This window comes from Sus scrofa, chromosome 14 (assembly GCF_000003025.6).
Source record: "Sus scrofa isolate TJ Tabasco breed Duroc chromosome 14, Sscrofa11.1, whole genome shotgun sequence".
Lineage (NCBI taxonomy): Eukaryota > Metazoa > Chordata > Mammalia > Artiodactyla > Suidae > Sus > Sus scrofa.
In genome coordinates, this window is record NC_010456.5 from 39,611,486 (window position 1) to 39,630,653 (window position 19,168).

Consider the following 19,168-nt stretch of genomic DNA (forward strand, 5'->3'; position numbering starts at 1 on the left):
TGCGGGTTCGATCCCTGGCCTTGCTTAGTGGGTTGAGGATCCGGCGTTGCCGTGAGCTGTGGTATAGTTTGTAGATGCGACTCGGCTCTGGTGTAGGCTGTCGGCTACAGCTCCAATTCGACCCCTAGCCCGGGAACCTTCATATGCTGCTGGAGCGGCCCAAGAAATGGCAAAAAAAGAAAAAGAAAAGAAAAACACTGCTTTCACCAATACATAATCTTTTCTTTTTTTTTCCGGCTTTTTTTAGGGCCACACCCGAAGCATATGGAAGTTCCCAGGCTCGGGGTCAAATCAGCTGCAGCCACAACACCACCAGATCCAAGCTGCATCTGTGATGTGACGTACACCACAGCTCACGGCAATGCTGGATCTTTAACCCACTGCAGAGGCAGGGATTGAACCCACATCCTCATGGATACTAGTTGAGTTCTCTTTTTTTTTGATTCAAATTTAACATTGTGGGGGTTATATATATATACATATAGCATATCGCTGTGGAAAATCTTGATTCCTAACAACATTAACACCGTTACTTGCTTTATCCTCTAATATAAAAAATAGTTGCAAGATAATACTACTGTTAACAATAAAACTATTTAATTCATGAAGTTTATGATTTCTTTGCAGCTGTGAGCTTAGAATATTTTCAATCGATGATATACTGGGTTAATACCTTGAAGTAATTATTTTCTCTGTATAGTTATATCACCAACTTGATAAGTAGTTGAAAACAATGAAACATCCATTTTAGTTCTTTCCTAATTTTTAGGGATTACTTTTCCTTTGTGATTTATCTTTTGGAAATGTAAAATATTTTTTTATAATGATTTTTATTTTTTCCATTATAGCTGGTTTACAGCATTCTGTCAATTTTCTACCATATAGCAAGGTGACTCAGTCACACATACATGTATACGTTCTTTTTTCTTACATTATCATGCTCCATCATAAATGCCTAGATGTAGTTCCCATTGCTATACAGCAGGATCTCATTGCTTATCCATTCCAAAGGCAATAGTTTGCATCGATTCTAGTTGGGTTCTTAGCGCGCTGAGCCACAATGAGAAGTCCATCTTATTGTTTCCTATGCCTTATTTGTGGGTGGCTGATTTTGGCTTACTCCTCTTACTAAAAAAAGCAATACCAATCCTCATGGTCAAGTCGTAGTTACCCTTGAGTAAGTTATAAAAGGCTAAAGAATAGATGCCCAGACTTTAGAATATCTTTTTTTTTTTTTTTTTTTTTTTTTGACCACACCTGTGGCACGTGGAAGTTTCTGGGCCAGGGATCGAACCCAAGCCACAGCAGCGACCCAAGCCACTGCAGTGACAATGCCAGATCCTTAACTTTCTGTGCCACAGGGGAACTTTTGGGATATCATTTTTATTGGCCTGTTTTCTCCAAGAGCTATGTGATTTATATTATAGAGTTAGTGATGTAAATGGAAATAAAATTTTCCCAAAAAACTTAGCAACCAATTAATCAGTAGTTATCTAGGCATCCAAGAAAGGGGAGCCTGACAGCAGTCTGAATGTAGTGGGGTGTCTTAGTTAAAACTCTTGGGTGCAAGGAACACAAGCCCATTGACACTAGCTCAAGTAAAGGGAGGTTGTTTATAAACCCTTTTGGGAGCTTAGGGCAGGAATGTAATATTCTAGGACCTGATGGATACTGGAAAGCTGTCAGGATCTGAAGCTTCTTTCCTAGATGCTCAGCTCTGCTCTTATCTGTTTAGTTCTCTTCTCTTTTTTTCTGCTTAGGTTCTTCAAACTTTTTTTCCCCCTTGCTTGCTCAGCAGTTTACCCAGGGCCAACATTTTGGCTTTGTGGCCACACCAAGCTGAGGACAGGATAGAGAAAGGTCATTAGCCTCTTCCTGATAGCTTAATCAGCACTGCTCCTCCCCCAATTTTTGATAGGGATAATTGACATTCTTTATATTATAAATAGTATATGAATGAAGAGTCAAGAGATAACTCCTTTTCTTCACTCCCCAGCTTGCGTTCCCTGAATCTCCTCCCAAATGGAAATACTGGGGCTACCACTGATAATCTCAGACTGCAAATATTTAATGCCTTCCGAGTGAGGTTCTCCCTAGCTTTTTTTTGTCTGCACCTGCAGTATGCAAAAGTTCCTGAGCCAGGAATCGAACCTGTGCCATAGCAGTGACCCAGTCCACTGCAGTGATAATGTCATATCCTTAACCTGCTATGCCACAAGAGAATAGAACTCTTCTCCATAGCTTTTTGACTCTAGATTTCAGCATTGCAGTTACAGATTACCAGGAAGAAACTTAATTTACCCAGTTTAGGGCAAATGTCCACTCCATTGGGCCTCAGTTACATGGTCTAGACTTGCTCATCCAGTTCTGCCCTTTCAGCGGAGTTCGTGGAAACCATTCCCAGTGAAGTAGGTGTGGGTAAAGTATATCAGAGTTCCCTTGTCAACAACAAAGGAAAAAGTTAATATCCTTATAGTCTCAACCATTTATGGGCAGATCCTCAGAGCTGGGGTCTTATCAAAGATAATCTGATCTCTGAGACAGGATGTGTTCTATGAACCTGAATTTTTTTGGTTTTGTTTTTTGTGGGTTTTTTTTTGGCCAACCCATGGCATATGGAGTTCCTGGGCCAAGGATCAGATCCAAGCTTTAGATGCAACCTATGGGCAGCTATGATGACACCAGATCCTTATCCCACAGTGTCGGGTGGGGGATGGAACCTGCGTCCCAGCACTCCAATGACACCGCTGATCCTACTGCACCAGAGCAGGAACTCCCAAGATTGTGTGTTTTTAGATTTCAGTTATTTCCAATCTCTCTACCTGAGTTATCAAGTCTTTGATCTTTTCTAGATTGTGATTCCCTCCAGAGATTGTGATTCCCTCCAGAATAAGTCTTCTTAATCTTTTTACCTAGCCTTATCAGTGCTCATCAATAGTAAGTGCATTGAAGACAGACTAAAGACATGAAATTCCTGTGTTCATGTGGCTGTCTGTTAAAAGTTTTGGTAAAGTATTCCTTGGAGAAAAATTGAAACTACTAGGTAAAATGTTAGTGTATTTCTGTTGGTTGGTCCTGGGCTACCAGGGCCGTAAATGATTTTGAGTTACTTCCTCTGTCTTTATTACTGACTTGGGATCTTGATGAGCAAAGAGGAACCAGTAATGATAGTAGATTGTAACCTAGCCTGTGTTCAGTCATCTTTCCATATTTCAGATCAACAGCTACCACCCTATTTCCCACTTACAACACTTATTACTTTCCTGTTCTATAACTGAATCTTTGCTCTTATTTTTATTTATTTATTTTTAGGGCTACACCTCTGGGATATGGACATTCTCAGGCCAGCCACAGCCACAGCCATAGCAATACGGAATCCAAGCTGTGTCTACGACCTACACCACAGCTCACAGCAGTGCTGGATCCTTAACCCACTGAGCGAGGCCAGGGATCGAACTCGCAACCTCATGATTCCTAGTTGGATTTGTTTCCGCTGTGCCACGATGGGAACTCCTAGATATATATTCTTTAATTAGTAGACTTTCTTTTCTTTTTTTTCCACAGGCAAACAGTGTTTAATTGAGTGAATAAAGTTTTTTTTTTTTTTTTAATTTTCCCACTGTACAGCAAGGGGGTCAGGTTATCCTTACATGTATACATTACCATTACAGTTTTTCCCCCACCCTTTCTTCTGTTGCAACATGAGTATCTAGACATAGTTCTCAATGCTATGCAGCAGGATCTCCTTGTAAATCTATTCTAAGTTGTGAATTTTCAAAACAGTTTTAGATTGTACTGATTTCCTATTACCATGGCTACCCCCAAGTTTCCTTTGTAACGTCTGCTAAAGTTGCTGAGTCAATATGATATGTTATTATTATTATTATTATTTTAGGGCAGCCCCTGCGGCACATGGAGGTTCCCAGGCTAGGGGTCTAATTGGAGTTACAGCTGCCGGCCTACGCTACAGCCATAGCAATGCCAGATCTGAGCCGCATCTGCGAGACCCACACCACAGCCCATGGCAACACTGGATCCTTAACCCACTGAGCGAGGCCAGGGATCGAACCCCGCAACCTCACGGCTCCTAGTCGGATTTGTTTCCACTGCGCCACGGCGGGAACTCTGTGATATGTTGTTATTTTCAACTATAAAGTCCATAGTTTACTACTTTATATTAGGGTTCATTCTGTGTGTTGCACATTCTGTAGATTTTGACAGATATGTAATGACATGTATCCATTATTACAGTTTCATATAGAATAGTTTCATTGCCTTAAAAAATCCCCTGTTCTCTACCTGTTCTTCCCTCCCCCAACTCCTTGCAACCACCGATTTTTCTATTGCTTATAATTTTTGCCTTTTCCAAAATGCTGGACACTTGGAATCATGTAGTATGTAGCTTTGTCAGATTGGCTTCTTTCACTTTGCAATATGCATTTAAGGGTCCTCCGTGTGTGTGTGTGTGTGTGTGTGTGTGTGTGTGTGTGTGTGTGTGTGTGTGTGTGTGTGTGTGGCTTGATAGCTTATTTCTTTTTATCGCTGAATAATATTCCATTGTATGAATGGATATACCATAGTTTTGTTTATCCATTTGCCTATTGAAGTTCCTCCCAAATTTTGACAGTTATGAATAAAGCTGCTGTAAACATTTGTGTGCAGATTTTTGTATGAAAGTAAGTTTTGAACTCATTTTGGTAGAGAGTAGCCCTTGCTCCATGTCCTCACAAACATTTGGTCCCCAAGAAGGAACCTGGTAGTGGTAGCGGGCTGTGGATTGGTCTGTGTTCCGTCATTTTTCTATATTTAGAAATGACAGCTACCACTGTTTCCCATTTAAAACATTTCTCATTTTTGGGAGGAGGATCTTCTTATCTGGAAATTAATCTCTGCTTTTGTTAGACTTTTTTTTTTTTTTTTGTCTTTTGTTGTTGTTGTTGTTGCTATTTCTTGGGCCGCTCCCGCGGCATATGGAGGTTCCCAGGCTAGGGGTCCAATCGGAGCTGCAGCCACCGGCCTATGCCAGAGCCACAGCAACTCGGGATCCGAGCCGAGTCTCCAACCTACACCATAGCTCACGGCAACGCTGGATCGTTAACCCACTGAGCAAGGGCAGGGACCGAACCCGCAACCTCATGGTTCCTAGTCGGATTCGTTAACCACTGCGCCACGACGGGAACTCCTTTGTTAGACTTTTGAATGTAATTCATTGTTTTTCTTTTTTAACACAGTTTTATAATAGGTCTCCATGTTTCTTGAATTTTGGAATGGATATTTTTTTTAGGGAACCTAGAAGTCAGTTTTTCTTCAAGGACAGAGCATATGAAAGTGCTGTTTTCCTTACATCCTTGTCTACTCCTGATATTGCTGACTGTATCCCCCACCCTCTATTCCCTTCTTATGAGGAAAACCTCTTATTTTTTCTTCAACAAATAATTTCTAACTCTATGGCATGTTAAGTACTCATTAAACATTTTATTGAAGGAAACATGATCCATTTGGTAGATTCAAAGCTTAAATATAAGAATTTTTTATCTTATTTATTTATTTGATTGCCACACGCATGGCATATGGAAATTCCCAGGACCTAACCTGGATCCTTTAACCCACTATGCTGGTCCAGGGATTGAACCTGTGTCTCTGCGGTTACCCAAGCTGCTACAGTGATAACATCAGATCCTTAACTCACTGCACCACAAGGGAGCTCCTCCGTGATTTTCTTAAATACCGAATTAGGATACTTTCTGAAACATCTGATATTAGCTTATGCATTTTTCATATTTGTTGTTGAAGAAATGTAACAACTCATAATTTCTATTTTCATAGATTATCTTGATAATGGTAATAATAAAATGGCAATTCAGCAAGCAGATAAATTGTTGAAAAAACATAAGGATCTTCATTGTGCTAAGGTAAGTTCATTTGCTCTTGAGTTACTTATATTTGATTGGTTATATGTTATAATCTTTAAAGGGGAAAGACGTTTAATTTCTTTAATGACTGATTTTTCAGAGTATTTTTTTTGCCATTTATTTTCCAGATCACTTAGCTCCTATATATAGTATGTAATTAAAAGCTAGCTGCTTATTTCTTTGGACATAACTTACCTAATTTAATTTTTTAATTTTCACGGAGTCCTTTTAAGCAATGTTGTGCATTCTTTTTTTTTTTTTTCCCCTCATTTTTTTAGGGCTGCACCCATGGCATATGGAGGTTGCCAGGCTAGGGGTCAAATCAGAGCTGTAGCTGCTGGCCTACCCCACAGCCACAGCAATGCCAGATCCAAGCCTTCTCTGCAACCTATACCACAGCTCACAGCAACGTTGGATCCTTAACCCACTGAGGGATGCCGGGAATCATACCTGTGTCCTCAAGGATGCTTGTCAGATTCATTTCCGCTGAGCCATGATGGGAACTCCCAAGAAAGAATCTTTAATTTGCTGATATTTTTAGTAAAATAGTTGAGTTGCAACTTAGGCATACCTTATAACTTGTGCTTTCAAATGGGCTTTTGTTCATATTTCCTTTTCTGTCCTTTTATATCTGATTTGTCTTTTCTTTCTATCAGGTTTTAAAGGCCATTGGTTTACAGAGGACTGGAAAGCAAGAGGAAGCCTTCACCTTGGCCCAGGAGGTGGCGGCTCTTGAACCCACAGATGATAACTCACTTCAGGCACTGACCATTCTTTACCGGGAGATGCATCGACGTACGTTTCTTCCTTCTCATTGTTTTTAAACTTATGCTTAATTTTTTGGATATTTCTGAGTGAGTTCTCTATTTGTCTGATTTTACTTATTACTCATGATTTAATGGATGGCAACAGGTAAAATAATGCATTAACCATGGCTTGCAAAGGCTATAAGATAGAATGGATATTTTACATATATTTGGATCCTTGAATTGGAATGAATACTTGAATTTCATTTATGATATTTTGATTTGCTAAATGAAAGAGTTGCCTTTTTTCACTTTTTAATATGGAAAATTTAAAACAGACAAAAACAGAGAATAGTATAATAAATCCCATCATACCCATTACTCACCTTCAGCAGTTACTGACACATGGTCAATTTTATCTGTACGTTTCTACCTATTAGATTATTTCTTTCTTTTTTTTCTCTCTCTTCTTTGGATGCCCTATGTCACATGGAGTTACCAGGCCAGTGATCAGATCTGAGCCGCATTTGTGACCTACGCCACAGCTGTAAGCAACGCTGGATTCTTTTTTTTTTTGTCTTTCTGCTATTTCTTGGGCCACTCCAGCGGCATATGGAGGTTCCCAGGCTAGGGGTCGAATCAGAGCTGTGGCCGCCGGCCTGTGCCAGAGCCACAGCAACGCAAGATCCGAGCCGCGTCTACAACCTACACCACAGCTCACGGCAACGCCAGATCATTAACCCATTAATCCCTGCAAGGGCAGGGATTGAACCCGCAACCTCATGGTTCCCAGTTGGATTCGTTTACCACTGCGCCATGACGGGAACTCCCAACGCTGGATTCTTAACCCACTGTGTCAGGTTGGGAGTAGAACCTGTGTCCCAGTGCTGTAGAGACCATTGTGCCAATCCCATTGCACCACAGCGGGAACTCTCAGATTATTTCTAAGCCTATCCTAGATGGTCTATACTTTCATCTGTAAATAAAATTTTTCACTGTCGATCTCTTAAATTTTTTTTATGAAATACATATTTTTAATAGTGCATATTATAGAAGAATATATTTTATGTAACACACTAGAATATTTGCTATGGAATAAATAAACATTCATAAACCTACCACCCAACTTAAGAAACCGAGCATAATCAGTATAGTCATGTCTTGGAGGTATCATGGGTTTGGTTTAGGAATGCCACAATAAAGCAAATATCACAATAAAGTAAGTCACACAAATATTTTGGTTTGCCAGTGCATATGGAAGTTATGTTTATACTATACATTTGTCTACTAAGTGTGCGATAGCATTATGTCTTAAAAAATCAAGGTACGTACCTTGATTTATATATATATATATAATTTTTTTTTTTTTTTTTTTTTTGTCTATTTAGGGCTGTACCAACGGCATATGGAGGTTCCCAGGCTAGGGGTCCAATTGGAGCTGTAGCCGCTGGCCTATGCCAGAGCCACAGCAACACCGGATCTGAGCCCTGTCTGCGACCTATACAGTAGCTCATGGCAACACCAGTTCCTTAACCCACTGAGTGAGGCCAGGGATTGAACCCACATCCTCATGAATACTCATAGTCTGGTTTGTAACTCACTGAGCCACAATAGGAACTCCCTCCACAGATACTCTGAATGGCATCTAGAATGGTGAATTCTTTCCAAAAAGTTCTTAATTTACTTTATTCAGATCCATCAGAGGAATCACTATGGCAGCTATAGCCTTGAGAAGTAGTATTTCTTATGTAAGACATGAAAGTCATAATTTATTCTTTTATCCAAGGGCTGCAGAGTGGATGTTGTATCATGGCATGTAAACAACAGTAGTCTTGCATATCTCCATCAGGGCTCTTGGATGATCAGGTGCATTGTCAGTGAGCAGTAATATTAGGAAAGGAATCTTTTTTTCTGAGCAGTAGTTCTCAACAGAGGGCTTAAAATATTCAGTAAACTGTGTTGTAAACAGATGTGCTGTCAACTAGGCTTTGTTGTTCTGCTTACAGAGCATAGGCAGAGTAGATTGAGGGCCCTAGGATTTTCAGGATCGTAAATGAACATTGGCTTCAACTTCAAGTCACTAGCTGCACTAGCCTCTAGAAAGTCTTTTGCTAGCTTTGAAGCCAGGTATTGACTTCTTTTCTCTAGCTATGACAGTCCTACAATGTAAGGCTGTTTCATCTACATTGAAAATCTGTTGTTTAGTATAGCCACCTTCATTAATTGTCTTAGCTAGATCTTTTGGATAACTTTCTGAAACTTCATGGAGATAACTTCTTAAATCTCATGAACCTACCTCTGCTAGCTTCAAACTTCTCTTCTACAGCTTCCTCACCTCTCAACCTTCACAGTATTAAAGAGTTAAGGTCTTGCTCTGGGTTAGACTTTGGCTTAAGGGAGTGTCATGGGTGGTTTGATCTTCTATCCAGACCACTAAAACTTTGTTCATATCAGCAATGGCTATTTTATTTTCTTAACATTTTTTTTTGGCTGAACCTGCAACAAGTGTAAGTTCGTAGGCAAGGGATCAAATCTGAGTCACAGCAGTGACAAAGCTGAATTCTTTACCATTAGGCCACCAGGGAACTCCACACTTTTTTTTATCATTTGCGTTTTTCCTGGAATAGTACTTTTAATTTTCTTCCACAGCTCTTCCTTTGCATTTGCAACTTGGCTAACTGGCATAAGAGGCCTAGCTTTCAGCCTGTCTTGGCTTTTGACAGGCCTTCCTCACTACACTTAATCATTTCTAGCTTTTGATTTCAAGTGCTATACATGCAATTCTTCTTTTCACTTAAGGCCATTGTAGGGTTATTAATTGGCCTAGTTTCAATATTGTTGAATATTAAAGAATAGGGAGACCCAAGGAGAGGGATGTAGACGGGGGAATGGCTGGTTGGTGGAGCAGTCACAACACACACATTTGTTTATTAAGTTCACGGTGTTATATGGGTCTGGTTTGTGGTGCCTCCAAAATGTTACAGTAGTAACATCAAAGATCACTGGTCATAGATCACCATAACAAATATTATAATAATGAAAAATTTGAAATATCATGGGAATTACCAAAATGTAACACAAAGACACAAAGTGAACAAATGCTGTTGGAAACATTTTGGTGCCCATATTTAGACACAGAGGTGCCACAAAGCTTCATTTCGGGGGAGGGGGGCGGAAAGCAGTATCTGCAAAGCACACTAATTGCAAAGTGCAATGAAATGAGTATGCCTGTACTAAGAAGGATTCTTGTGTTCTTTGTCAATCTTGTTTCCCCTTTAAGTTCTTAAGAGGGGACTTGCTGTCCCGAATTTTTTTTTTCTTTTAGGGCCTTTTCTTTTAGGGCTGCACCCGTGGTGTATGGAGGTTCCTAGGCTAGGGGTCTAATTGGAGCTACAGCTGCAGGCCTACGGCACAGCTCACGGCAACACAGGATCCTTAACCCACTGAGCTAGGCTGCAAGTCAAACCTGCATCCTCATGGATACTAATCAGATTCATTTCTCCTGAGCCATGATGGGAACTCCTGAATATTTTTTTTTATTATCTTTTCTTTAAATCTTTATCACATTTGGTAATTATTAGTTTTGCTTATTTTTGGACTTTATGTATTTTTTCTTCTTTATTTTTGTTTTTCCTCATTAAAAGTTTTTTGGGACTTAATATAAATGGATTCAGACTGTATGTGTTCTGTGACTTGTACTTTTCATGTAATATCCAAGTGGTTGTGGTTAGTTTATTTTTATTGCCAAAAAATACTTTGTTGGATGAGTACACTAGACTCTAGGAGTGGAGATGGTGGATCCATAGGGTATGTGTAAGTTTAACTTGAAGGTAAAGATGATGTCAACTTGTTTTCTAAATTTATCCCCCCATTAACAGTATGTAAGAGGTCTGATTACTCCACATCCTTATTATCAGTATTTTTAGACTTAAAAGTTTTTGCCATCAAACCATCATATTGTACTCCTTAAAATATACAGGTTTTATAAATTACTTTGCAATAAAACTGGAAAAATAATTTTTTTTGCCAACCTAGCAAGTAGAAAATGCTATAGGTCAAAAAATTTTTTTCTTAAGTTTTTCAGCTGTCGGTGAGTGATACGGACGTTCCTAGGCCAGGGATTAAATCCAGGCCACAACTGTGGCAATGCTGGATCTTTAATCTGCACTACAGTGGGAACTCCAGTTTTGTTTTTCATTCTTACAAATGATAAAAGAAAAGTTATAAAGGGTTATCTGATTATTTAGAGACTGTGTTGATTTAGGGATATGGATTCTCTCCCAGTTGTTTTTCTTTTTTAAGAAATTCCTACAAGTATTGGTTGAGTGTTTCTTTGAAAGTATTGTATCAAAGATGACAGATGTTTATTCTACCTTCATGTTACTCATAATCTATAAGGAAAAATAGATCGATAGGTAGTATTTTACATTACATATTATTACATTATATATTAACACATTGTGTAAGAGAGTTATTTAAAAAGATTTAAAGATGGCAGGAGTTCCCATCATGGCTCAGTGGTTAGCAAACCCAACTAGTATCCATGAGGATACAGGTCCTTGTCCTTGCTCAGTGGGTTAAGGATCTGGTGTTGCCGTGAGCTATGGTGTAGGTTGCAGATGTGGCTCGGATCCTGTATTGCAGCTGTAGCTCCAATTTGACCGCTAGCCTGGGAAACTCCATATGCCACAGGTGCGGCCCTAAAAGACAAAAAGACCGAAAAAAAAAAATTAAAGATGGTAGAAGGAAGCAGAGATCAAACTGGAGTGGAGAGGCAGAGATGGTGTTCAAGGAAGGATTACATTTAAACTTGCATAATTCCGGGCAGGAAAGATTACATTTGAACTGGATCTTGGATGATGTTCACTGAGTAGAAAAGAGAGGAAAGGGGAATCCAGGCAGAGGGAACAATATAAAAGCATGGAGGTATGATAGATCACAGGGAATGTAGTGCAACTACAAATAGTTGCTGGATTTAGCTAGAACATAAAATGCTGGGTGGGAAGAGTTTGGAAGAAGACAGGATATGCAGATCCTGGAGGGTCTTGTATTTTTTATTTTATTTATTTATTTATTTTGCTTTTTTAGGGCCACACCTGCAGTATACAGAAGTTCCCAGGCTATGGATCAAATCGGCGCTGTAGCTGCCAGCCTATGCCATAGCCACAGCAACTCGGGATCTGAGCTGTGTCTTTGACCTACACCACAGCTCATGGCAACGCCGGGTCCTTAACTCACTGAGCGAAGCCAGGGATTGAACCCTCATCCTCATGGATACTAGTCAGATTTGTTTCCACTGAGCCATGAAGGGAACTTCTGGGTCTTATAGATTTTAAATGTGATAGAGAGGTCCGATCTATTCCGTGCTTCATCTAATAGCACCTAAGCAAGAAAAGTGTAATGATCATATGAGGCAAAGCAAATACTTTGTTCCTTAATAATTGAAGACAATTATTTCCTCCACATAGGAAAAAAAATTAAATGCTGTTAAGATTTGTTATACTTCAGTAATTAAGGAAAATCCTATTTCTCTTTGTCTTAGCGGAGTTAGTCACAAAACTTTATGAGGCAGCTGTGAAGAAAGTTCCCAATAGTGAGGAGTATCATTCTCACCTCTTCATGGCCTATGCCAGAGTGGGCGAATACAAGAAAATGCAACAGGTAACTTGATCCCTAAACCTGGGCTGTGGAATAATCTATTAAAGTCTTTTTAATGTGGTTTAACTTCAGTGGTATGTATGTCTGCATATGTGTTTAGGACTTAATATATGTATTTGTGGAAATCAGCCAGCCATTTTCTTTGTATGTGTGTATGGATGAGTGCGTACAACATGTGTAAGCTCCTGGGCCAGGGATCAAACCTGAGCTAGAGCAGTGACCCGAGTTCCTGCGATGGCAATACCAGATCCTTAACCTGCTGTGCCACAAGAGAACTCTTCTTTGTGTATGTGTGTTTCCTTTCCTTTTGCAGCCCCACCTGTAGCATATGGAAATTCCCTGGGCCAGGGATCAAATCTGAGCCAGAGCTGCAACCTGCCACAGCTACAGCAATGCTGGATCCTTAACCCACTGCACTGGGTTGGGGATTGAGCTGGCACCTCCACAGAGACAAGCTTGATCTTAACCCCACTGTACCATAGCAGGAACTCCCAGGTAGAATTTTTTTAAAGAAATGCTTTGGTTGTGGGTAGAAATGTGCTTGGAGTGAGCTTTGCTAGTTGAGTTTTTATTTTGTTTGCTTGAAATATCAACTATAACAAAAGATAAACTTAGAAGGGTGGGATTTACTATGTTAAGTATTTTCTTTTTTCCTTTTTAGGGCTGCACCTGCGGCATGGAGATTCCCAGGCAAGGGTCAAATCAGAGCTGCAGTGCCAGCCTACGCCACAGCCACAGCAACTTGGGATCTGAGCTGAGTCTGTGACCTACACCACAGCTCTTGGCAACGCCAGATCCTTAACCCACTGAGTGAGGCCAGGGATCTAACCCATATCTTCATGGATACAGTTGGGTTTGTTACCGCTGAATCATGATGGGAAATCCAGTGTTTTGTTCTCTTTAAAATTAATTTTTGTATTTGTTTATGCAGGTTTTTATATTGGAAGAATTTTTTCATGGTTCCAATATAATTCTTTGAAGAAATTTTATCATTATTTATTGTTGGAGTATATTTTCAAGAAAAGTATTCAGAGATAATAATTTTTATTTTATTATAAAATGGGTATATTTTAAAAAATTGGTAACACATATACATATAAATCCTTAGTATTTTTTACTTCTAGGAATCTGTTTTAAGCAAAGTGTGTTAACATGGACAAAGTTACAGTTCACCTATAGAGTAGAAAAATGCAGTAATATCCCATCCCCCCCAAATGGTACTGTGTGTCTCTATTTGTTGAAATAGAAAGATCTTCCCAATATGTGTTAATTGAGAAGAGCGGTATAAAATGGCCTTCTCCCACTCCCCTCACATTCATCCTCCTTAGTAAAGGGTATGTACCAAAATTTTACCAGTCTATAGGGCTAGGGATACTTTCCATCTTAATTTCTGTTTTCTTTTTTTTTTTTTTAAAGAGTATGTTAATTATATGATCCCACAAAATAATATTTTTGAAAAATTTATATTATACACACACTTGCAGACTAACAAAATGTACAAATTCATGCAATAGAATTTTTTTTTTTGCTTTTTAGGGTTGAATCTGTGGCATATGGAGGTTCCCAGGCTAGGGGTTGAGTTAGAGCTGCAGCTGCCAGCCTATCCCACAGCCCCAGTAACATAGGGTCTGAGCTGCGTCTGCCATGTATACCACAGCTCATGGCAATGCCGGATTCTTAACGCACTGAGCAAGGCCAGGGATCAAACCCACATCCTTATGGATACTAATTGGGTTTGTTACTGCTGAGCCATAACAGGAATTCCATGCAATAGAACTATGAAGGTAAATTTTGAAAAAAAGAAAAAAATAATCTGCTACTTGGAACAGATTTTATTTTTGTATGATTTAATGTTGCCAAAGATGGATACATTTTTGCATCATGCTTTTTGAAAACATTGCTTTGAAGTAGCTTAATAGTTATGGTTTCTTAATATGTTTTAACCATAGCTTGCTTTTACATTATTTTATTTTATTTCATTATTATTATTTTTTTATCTGTTTAGGGCTGCACCCATGGCATTTGGAGGTTCCCAGGCTGGGGGGCAAATAGGAGCTTGCCTATACTACAGCAACACAGGATCCGAGCTGTATCTTCACCTTATACCACAGCTCATGGCACGCCAGATCCTTAATCCACTGAGCAAGGCCAGGGATCAAACCTGCATCCTCATAGATGCTAGTCAGATTCATTTCCACTGAGCCACGAGGAGAACTCTTGCATTATTTTAAAGTATTGAAAGAATGGAGTACTGTAGTGTTAAATGTTTTAGAATGGAATGTCTAATTTTATTCTACTTTTGTTGCTGCTTAAGATAATTAAAGTTCTTAGCTTATATGTCTGTTTATTTTGAAAGGGATATGTCAGTCTGGAGTAATAGGTATTTTATAAATTACATGTAGTGTCTCATGAGGGTGAGGGCTTTTGTGTTGTTCACTCCTGAATCCTCAGTTAGTAGAATAGAATCTGCATGATAAACAGTAGATTAGAATCTATTTGTTAAACAGATGAGTGATTCGTGTAAATTGGTGGAGGTAGAAGGGAAGGAAGCCAGGGAATCAGAAAATAAGGACTTTTGTCCCACATGATGTCTCTGGTAGGTGGTATTTAAAACCGTCTTGCATAAAGAGTTGCTAGTCACTCATATGGTGACTAGACTTTCCTTTTTCTGTAAGTGACATTCTCTGAGTTACCAATTTGCAGCCATGTTTTTCAAACTTCTCCCTAGTGAAAAGTTTTCTGTTATAGCAGAGTGTTAGCACCTGCAAGATAGTAGGGTGTGGGCGTGAGATTTTTCTTTTGTATTAAGAAGTCATGTTAATTTTATATTCTATTCATTTTATTTCTGTATGTTATTGCTTATGTTTTCTTTCCCCAAGTTTTCCATTTCCTTTCTCTAGTTTGATATTAGAAGCAGGGACCTCAAGGATTTCCCGCTGTGGTTAAGAGGGTTAAGGATCCAGCGTAGCTTCAGCTATGATGTAGGTTGTAGCTGTGGCTCACATTTGATCCCTGGCCCCGGGAACTTCCAAATGCCTTGGATGTAGCTGAAAAAGAAAAGAACAACAGAAGGAAAAAGCAGGGACCTCAAGCCATCCTATTCTTTGTTCGAGTTTGTTCACATGAACTTTGGCATGTGCAAGTTCCTGGGCCAGGGATTGAATCCGAGCCATAGTAGAGACCTGAGCCACAACAGTAACAACACTGGATCCTTAATTGCTAGGCTACAAGGGAGCACTGTCAAGCCTCCTTGGACTCTCTTCTCCTCCTGTATTTCCGTTTTGTCTCCAGGTCATATTGACTACCTCCACAGTCTTTCTTCTCTTTTCTCTCCTTTCTTTCTCTCCCCCCTCCCCCACCCCCGCCACCCCTGCTCCTTCTTCCTTCCTTTCTCCCTCACTTGTGACATGTGGAAATTCCTGGGCCAGGAGTCAAATTGGAGCTGAAGCTGAGGGCTACACACAGCCATAGCAATACTGGATCTGAGCTACATCTGCCACCTCTGCTGCAGCTGTGGCAGTACTGGATCCTTTAACCCACTGCACCAGGCGGGGCATTGAATCTTGGCTCTGCAATGACCAGAGCTTCTACAGTCAAATTCCTAACCCACTGTGTCATAGTGGGAGCTCTCCCACTTTTAAGTATTTGCATATTATGCATTTCACAATGAAAGGGTTCAGTTCTAATTAATGGTAACTTGAACGTACCTGAATTTTCTCCTAACCTAAGAATTATTTCTTGAGTTATGTTAATCTTGTCTAGTGTTTTGTTTTGTTTTTGACTGTACCCATGGCATATTGAAGTTCCTGGGCCAGAGATTGAACTGGTGCCTTAGCAGCAACCCGAGCTGCTACAGAGACAAATCAGATTCTTTTTTTTTTTTTTTTTGGTCTTTCTGCCATTTCTTGGGCTGCTCTTGCAGCATATGGAGGTTCCCAGGCTAGGGGTCCAATCGGAGCTGTGGCCACCAGCCTACACCAGAGCCACAGCAACTCTGGATCTGAGCCGCGTCTGCAACCTACACCACAGCTCACGGCAACGCCGGATCCCTAACCCACTGAGCAAGGGCAGGGACCGAACCCACAACCTCATGGTTCCTAGTCGGATTCGTTAACCTCTGCGCCACGACGGGAACTCCCAAATTGGATTCTTAACCGACTGCTCCACAGCAGGAACTCCCGATCTGGTCTAATTTTGAAGTTTAAATGTACTGTCTGGATTTCTTTATTTGTTTTATTGTAATTGGTTAGTGCCCTCAGTAAAGTTTATTGACGTACATTCATAAGCCAAATATTGTGTTTGCTTGGTAGTCTGCCAGAACTATATTGGATTGCAGTGTTCTCTAGAAATATTGGGCTTCAATTTGAGATAATCTGATTCATGAGGTGAAATATCATTCCTGATGTAAAAATCCACCTTTGTCGTTATCTCTATTGTTATCCAGTAGAAAATATCCATCAAGTAATAGGCACTTACACTAGCCAGGATATGTGAACATGTTGCTGTTTTTCTAGGAAACTTCTTGTCACATGTCTAGATCATTAATTGCTTTCTGTATGATGTTTTAAGTATTTATCTCTGTCTTTCAGGCTGGCATGGCTCTATATAAGATTGTCCCTAAAAACCCTTACTACTTTTGGTCTGTGATGAGCTTAATTATGCAAGTGAGTATGGCATTCAGAATGGGATTGAGATTTGCTTTTACTTTTGTATATAGTTATTATCTTTAACATGTCCTGTGAACATCTTGCGTAATGTGTTGCAGCATGTGTGAAAAAGGGTCTTAACATATTGTCAGTTGATTTTTTGAGTTGGGAAGTTTTGGTATACTTTGAGTTGGTATATTGGTTTATTTGTGTGTAGCAGTGTGTATTTCTCCTGAATCATAGACCCATTACTGGGTTGTTTGATAAGTATGAGCCTTGAAATGTTTGATATTTTGAATTGAGGTTTGTCTAAGTCAATATTGTTGGTTAGTGAATAGAACGTTGAACTGGGTGACCTTATTTTATAACTTATGCTTTCTGGGCTTCAGTGTGCTCTTTTGCAGAATAGATATATTCATTTCCCAGATACACTGTAAGGACCAAAATGAGATACTGTATATGGGAGGATAGGGAGAAAGGACTTAAAATGTAGCAGTTAAGAACAGAGAGACTTTGAGTTCAGATAGGTCTGCTTTCAAATATTGGCTTTACCACATGTCTTGGAGAGCTTCTGGGGAATCTTTTAACCTTAGTTTACCTATAAAGTAAACATGATAAGTACCTTGAAAATTTATTTGCAGGGGGTAAATGGGCTCTGAGCAGAATCTTTGGCAATGCTAAAACGATTAATATCAGGTGTTGATTTTAATTGTCAATCTAAGGTAACTGTAGCTAATAAGACATCTGAGAGGCTTCTCTCTTCAAATGCCTGGTACCCGTTATGTATTTCAAGAATGTGTGTAGGGTATTGAATCTTTAGTAAAGAGATCTCTCGTAAAGCAAACCACTGTCTATCTTCTTGGGAAGTTTAAATTAGGTCTGTTATTTGACATAGTGGATTGATAAGCATGTGCTGAAGTTACAGTAATGGTCTGCATGATAATAATATAAATAGTTCAGGTAAGGGAGAAATTAGAATGAAACATTTATCGTTTCTTCTCTAGTCTATATCAGCGCAAGATGAAAACCTCTCCAAAACGATGTTTCTGCCCCTCGCTGAGAGAATGGTAGAAAAAATGGTGAAAGAGGACAAGATAGAAGCAGAGGCTGAAGTGAGTAATTTAGGATCCCCTCCTTTTTTTGGCTTTACTCATAGCATGTCAAGTTCCCGGGCCAGGGATCATATCTGTGCCACAGCAGTGACAATGCTGCTGAACCTCAAGGGAACCCCACTTTTGTATATTTTTGTATTTGCATGTTTTTTATATTGTTACAATATTATGAACTGTTGTTTTATTATATTTAGAGAACTAGGTCCTCTTGCTGTAAATGTGAGGCTTTGGAATCCCCAGATGGGATATAGTAATGGGAACTGTTTCTATCATGTTTCCAGCAAGTACTCTGTGCTGAGAGATTATAGATAGGGGAAATACTGTTTGATTTTCACTGTTAATTTCATCTACTATGAAAGAAGACATAATGTTCTTTTCTATTAGATAAATTTTTAAAAACACTCAAATGACTTACCTTTATTATTCAAAAGCTTCAGTGGTTACATCTTTTGTTTATTTTTTTCTGTAAGGTTGAACTTTATTATATGATCCTGGAACGTTTGGGAAAGTACCAGGAAGCCTTGGATGTCATCAGAGGAAAATTAGGAGGTAACTTTTAGAATTTTCTTTTTTCATTCTTTTTTCTTTTTGGTCTTTTTTGGCCACACTCACAGCATATGTAAGTTCCCAGGCCTGGGATTGCACTTGTGCCACAGATGTAACTGGAGCCACAGTAGTGGCAACACTGCATTCTTAATCTGCTGAGGTACGAGGGAACTCCTATTTTCATTTTTTTAAAAATATTTTTTAATTGAAAATAATTCATGGATTCAGAAAATTCAGAGTATGAAAGACTTTACCCTGGATTTCCAGCCCTGTACCCTCGATGTGCTTCTGTTACTTGTTCTGTATGTTCTTCCAAAGTAGTATCCTCCCCCCCCATCTTTTTTTTTTTTTAACTACTATTGAGAACATATTGTACTTGGCTCTAACAGTAATCTTACTCAGCACAATATTTTTATTAAATGTTCTTTCTTTGAATTTTTATTTATTTATTTTTATTTTTTAATTTTTTTAGGGCCCCACCTGTGGCATATGGAGGTTCCCAGGCTAAGGGTCAAATCGGAGCTGCAGCTGCCAGCCTGTGCCACAGC

General features: G+C 39.4%; 1 protein-coding gene across 1 annotated transcript in view; it reads left to right on the forward strand.

Annotated features, from left to right (window-relative positions):
• The window catches only part of NAA25 (N(alpha)-acetyltransferase 25, NatB auxiliary subunit), a 75,989-nt gene that overhangs the window by 4,687 nt on the left and 52,134 nt on the right, over nt 1-19,168 (forward strand). The window contains exons 2-7 of the mRNA XM_021074209.1: nt 5,827-5,912; nt 6,569-6,707; nt 12,201-12,319; nt 16,906-16,980; nt 17,967-18,074; nt 18,545-18,623. Coding sequence (XP_020929868.1) covers nt 5,827-5,912; nt 6,569-6,707; nt 12,201-12,319; nt 16,906-16,980; nt 17,967-18,074; nt 18,545-18,623 — 606 coding nt within the window. The remainder of the gene's footprint in view (nt 1-5,826; nt 5,913-6,568; nt 6,708-12,200; nt 12,320-16,905; nt 16,981-17,966; nt 18,075-18,544; nt 18,624-19,168) is intronic.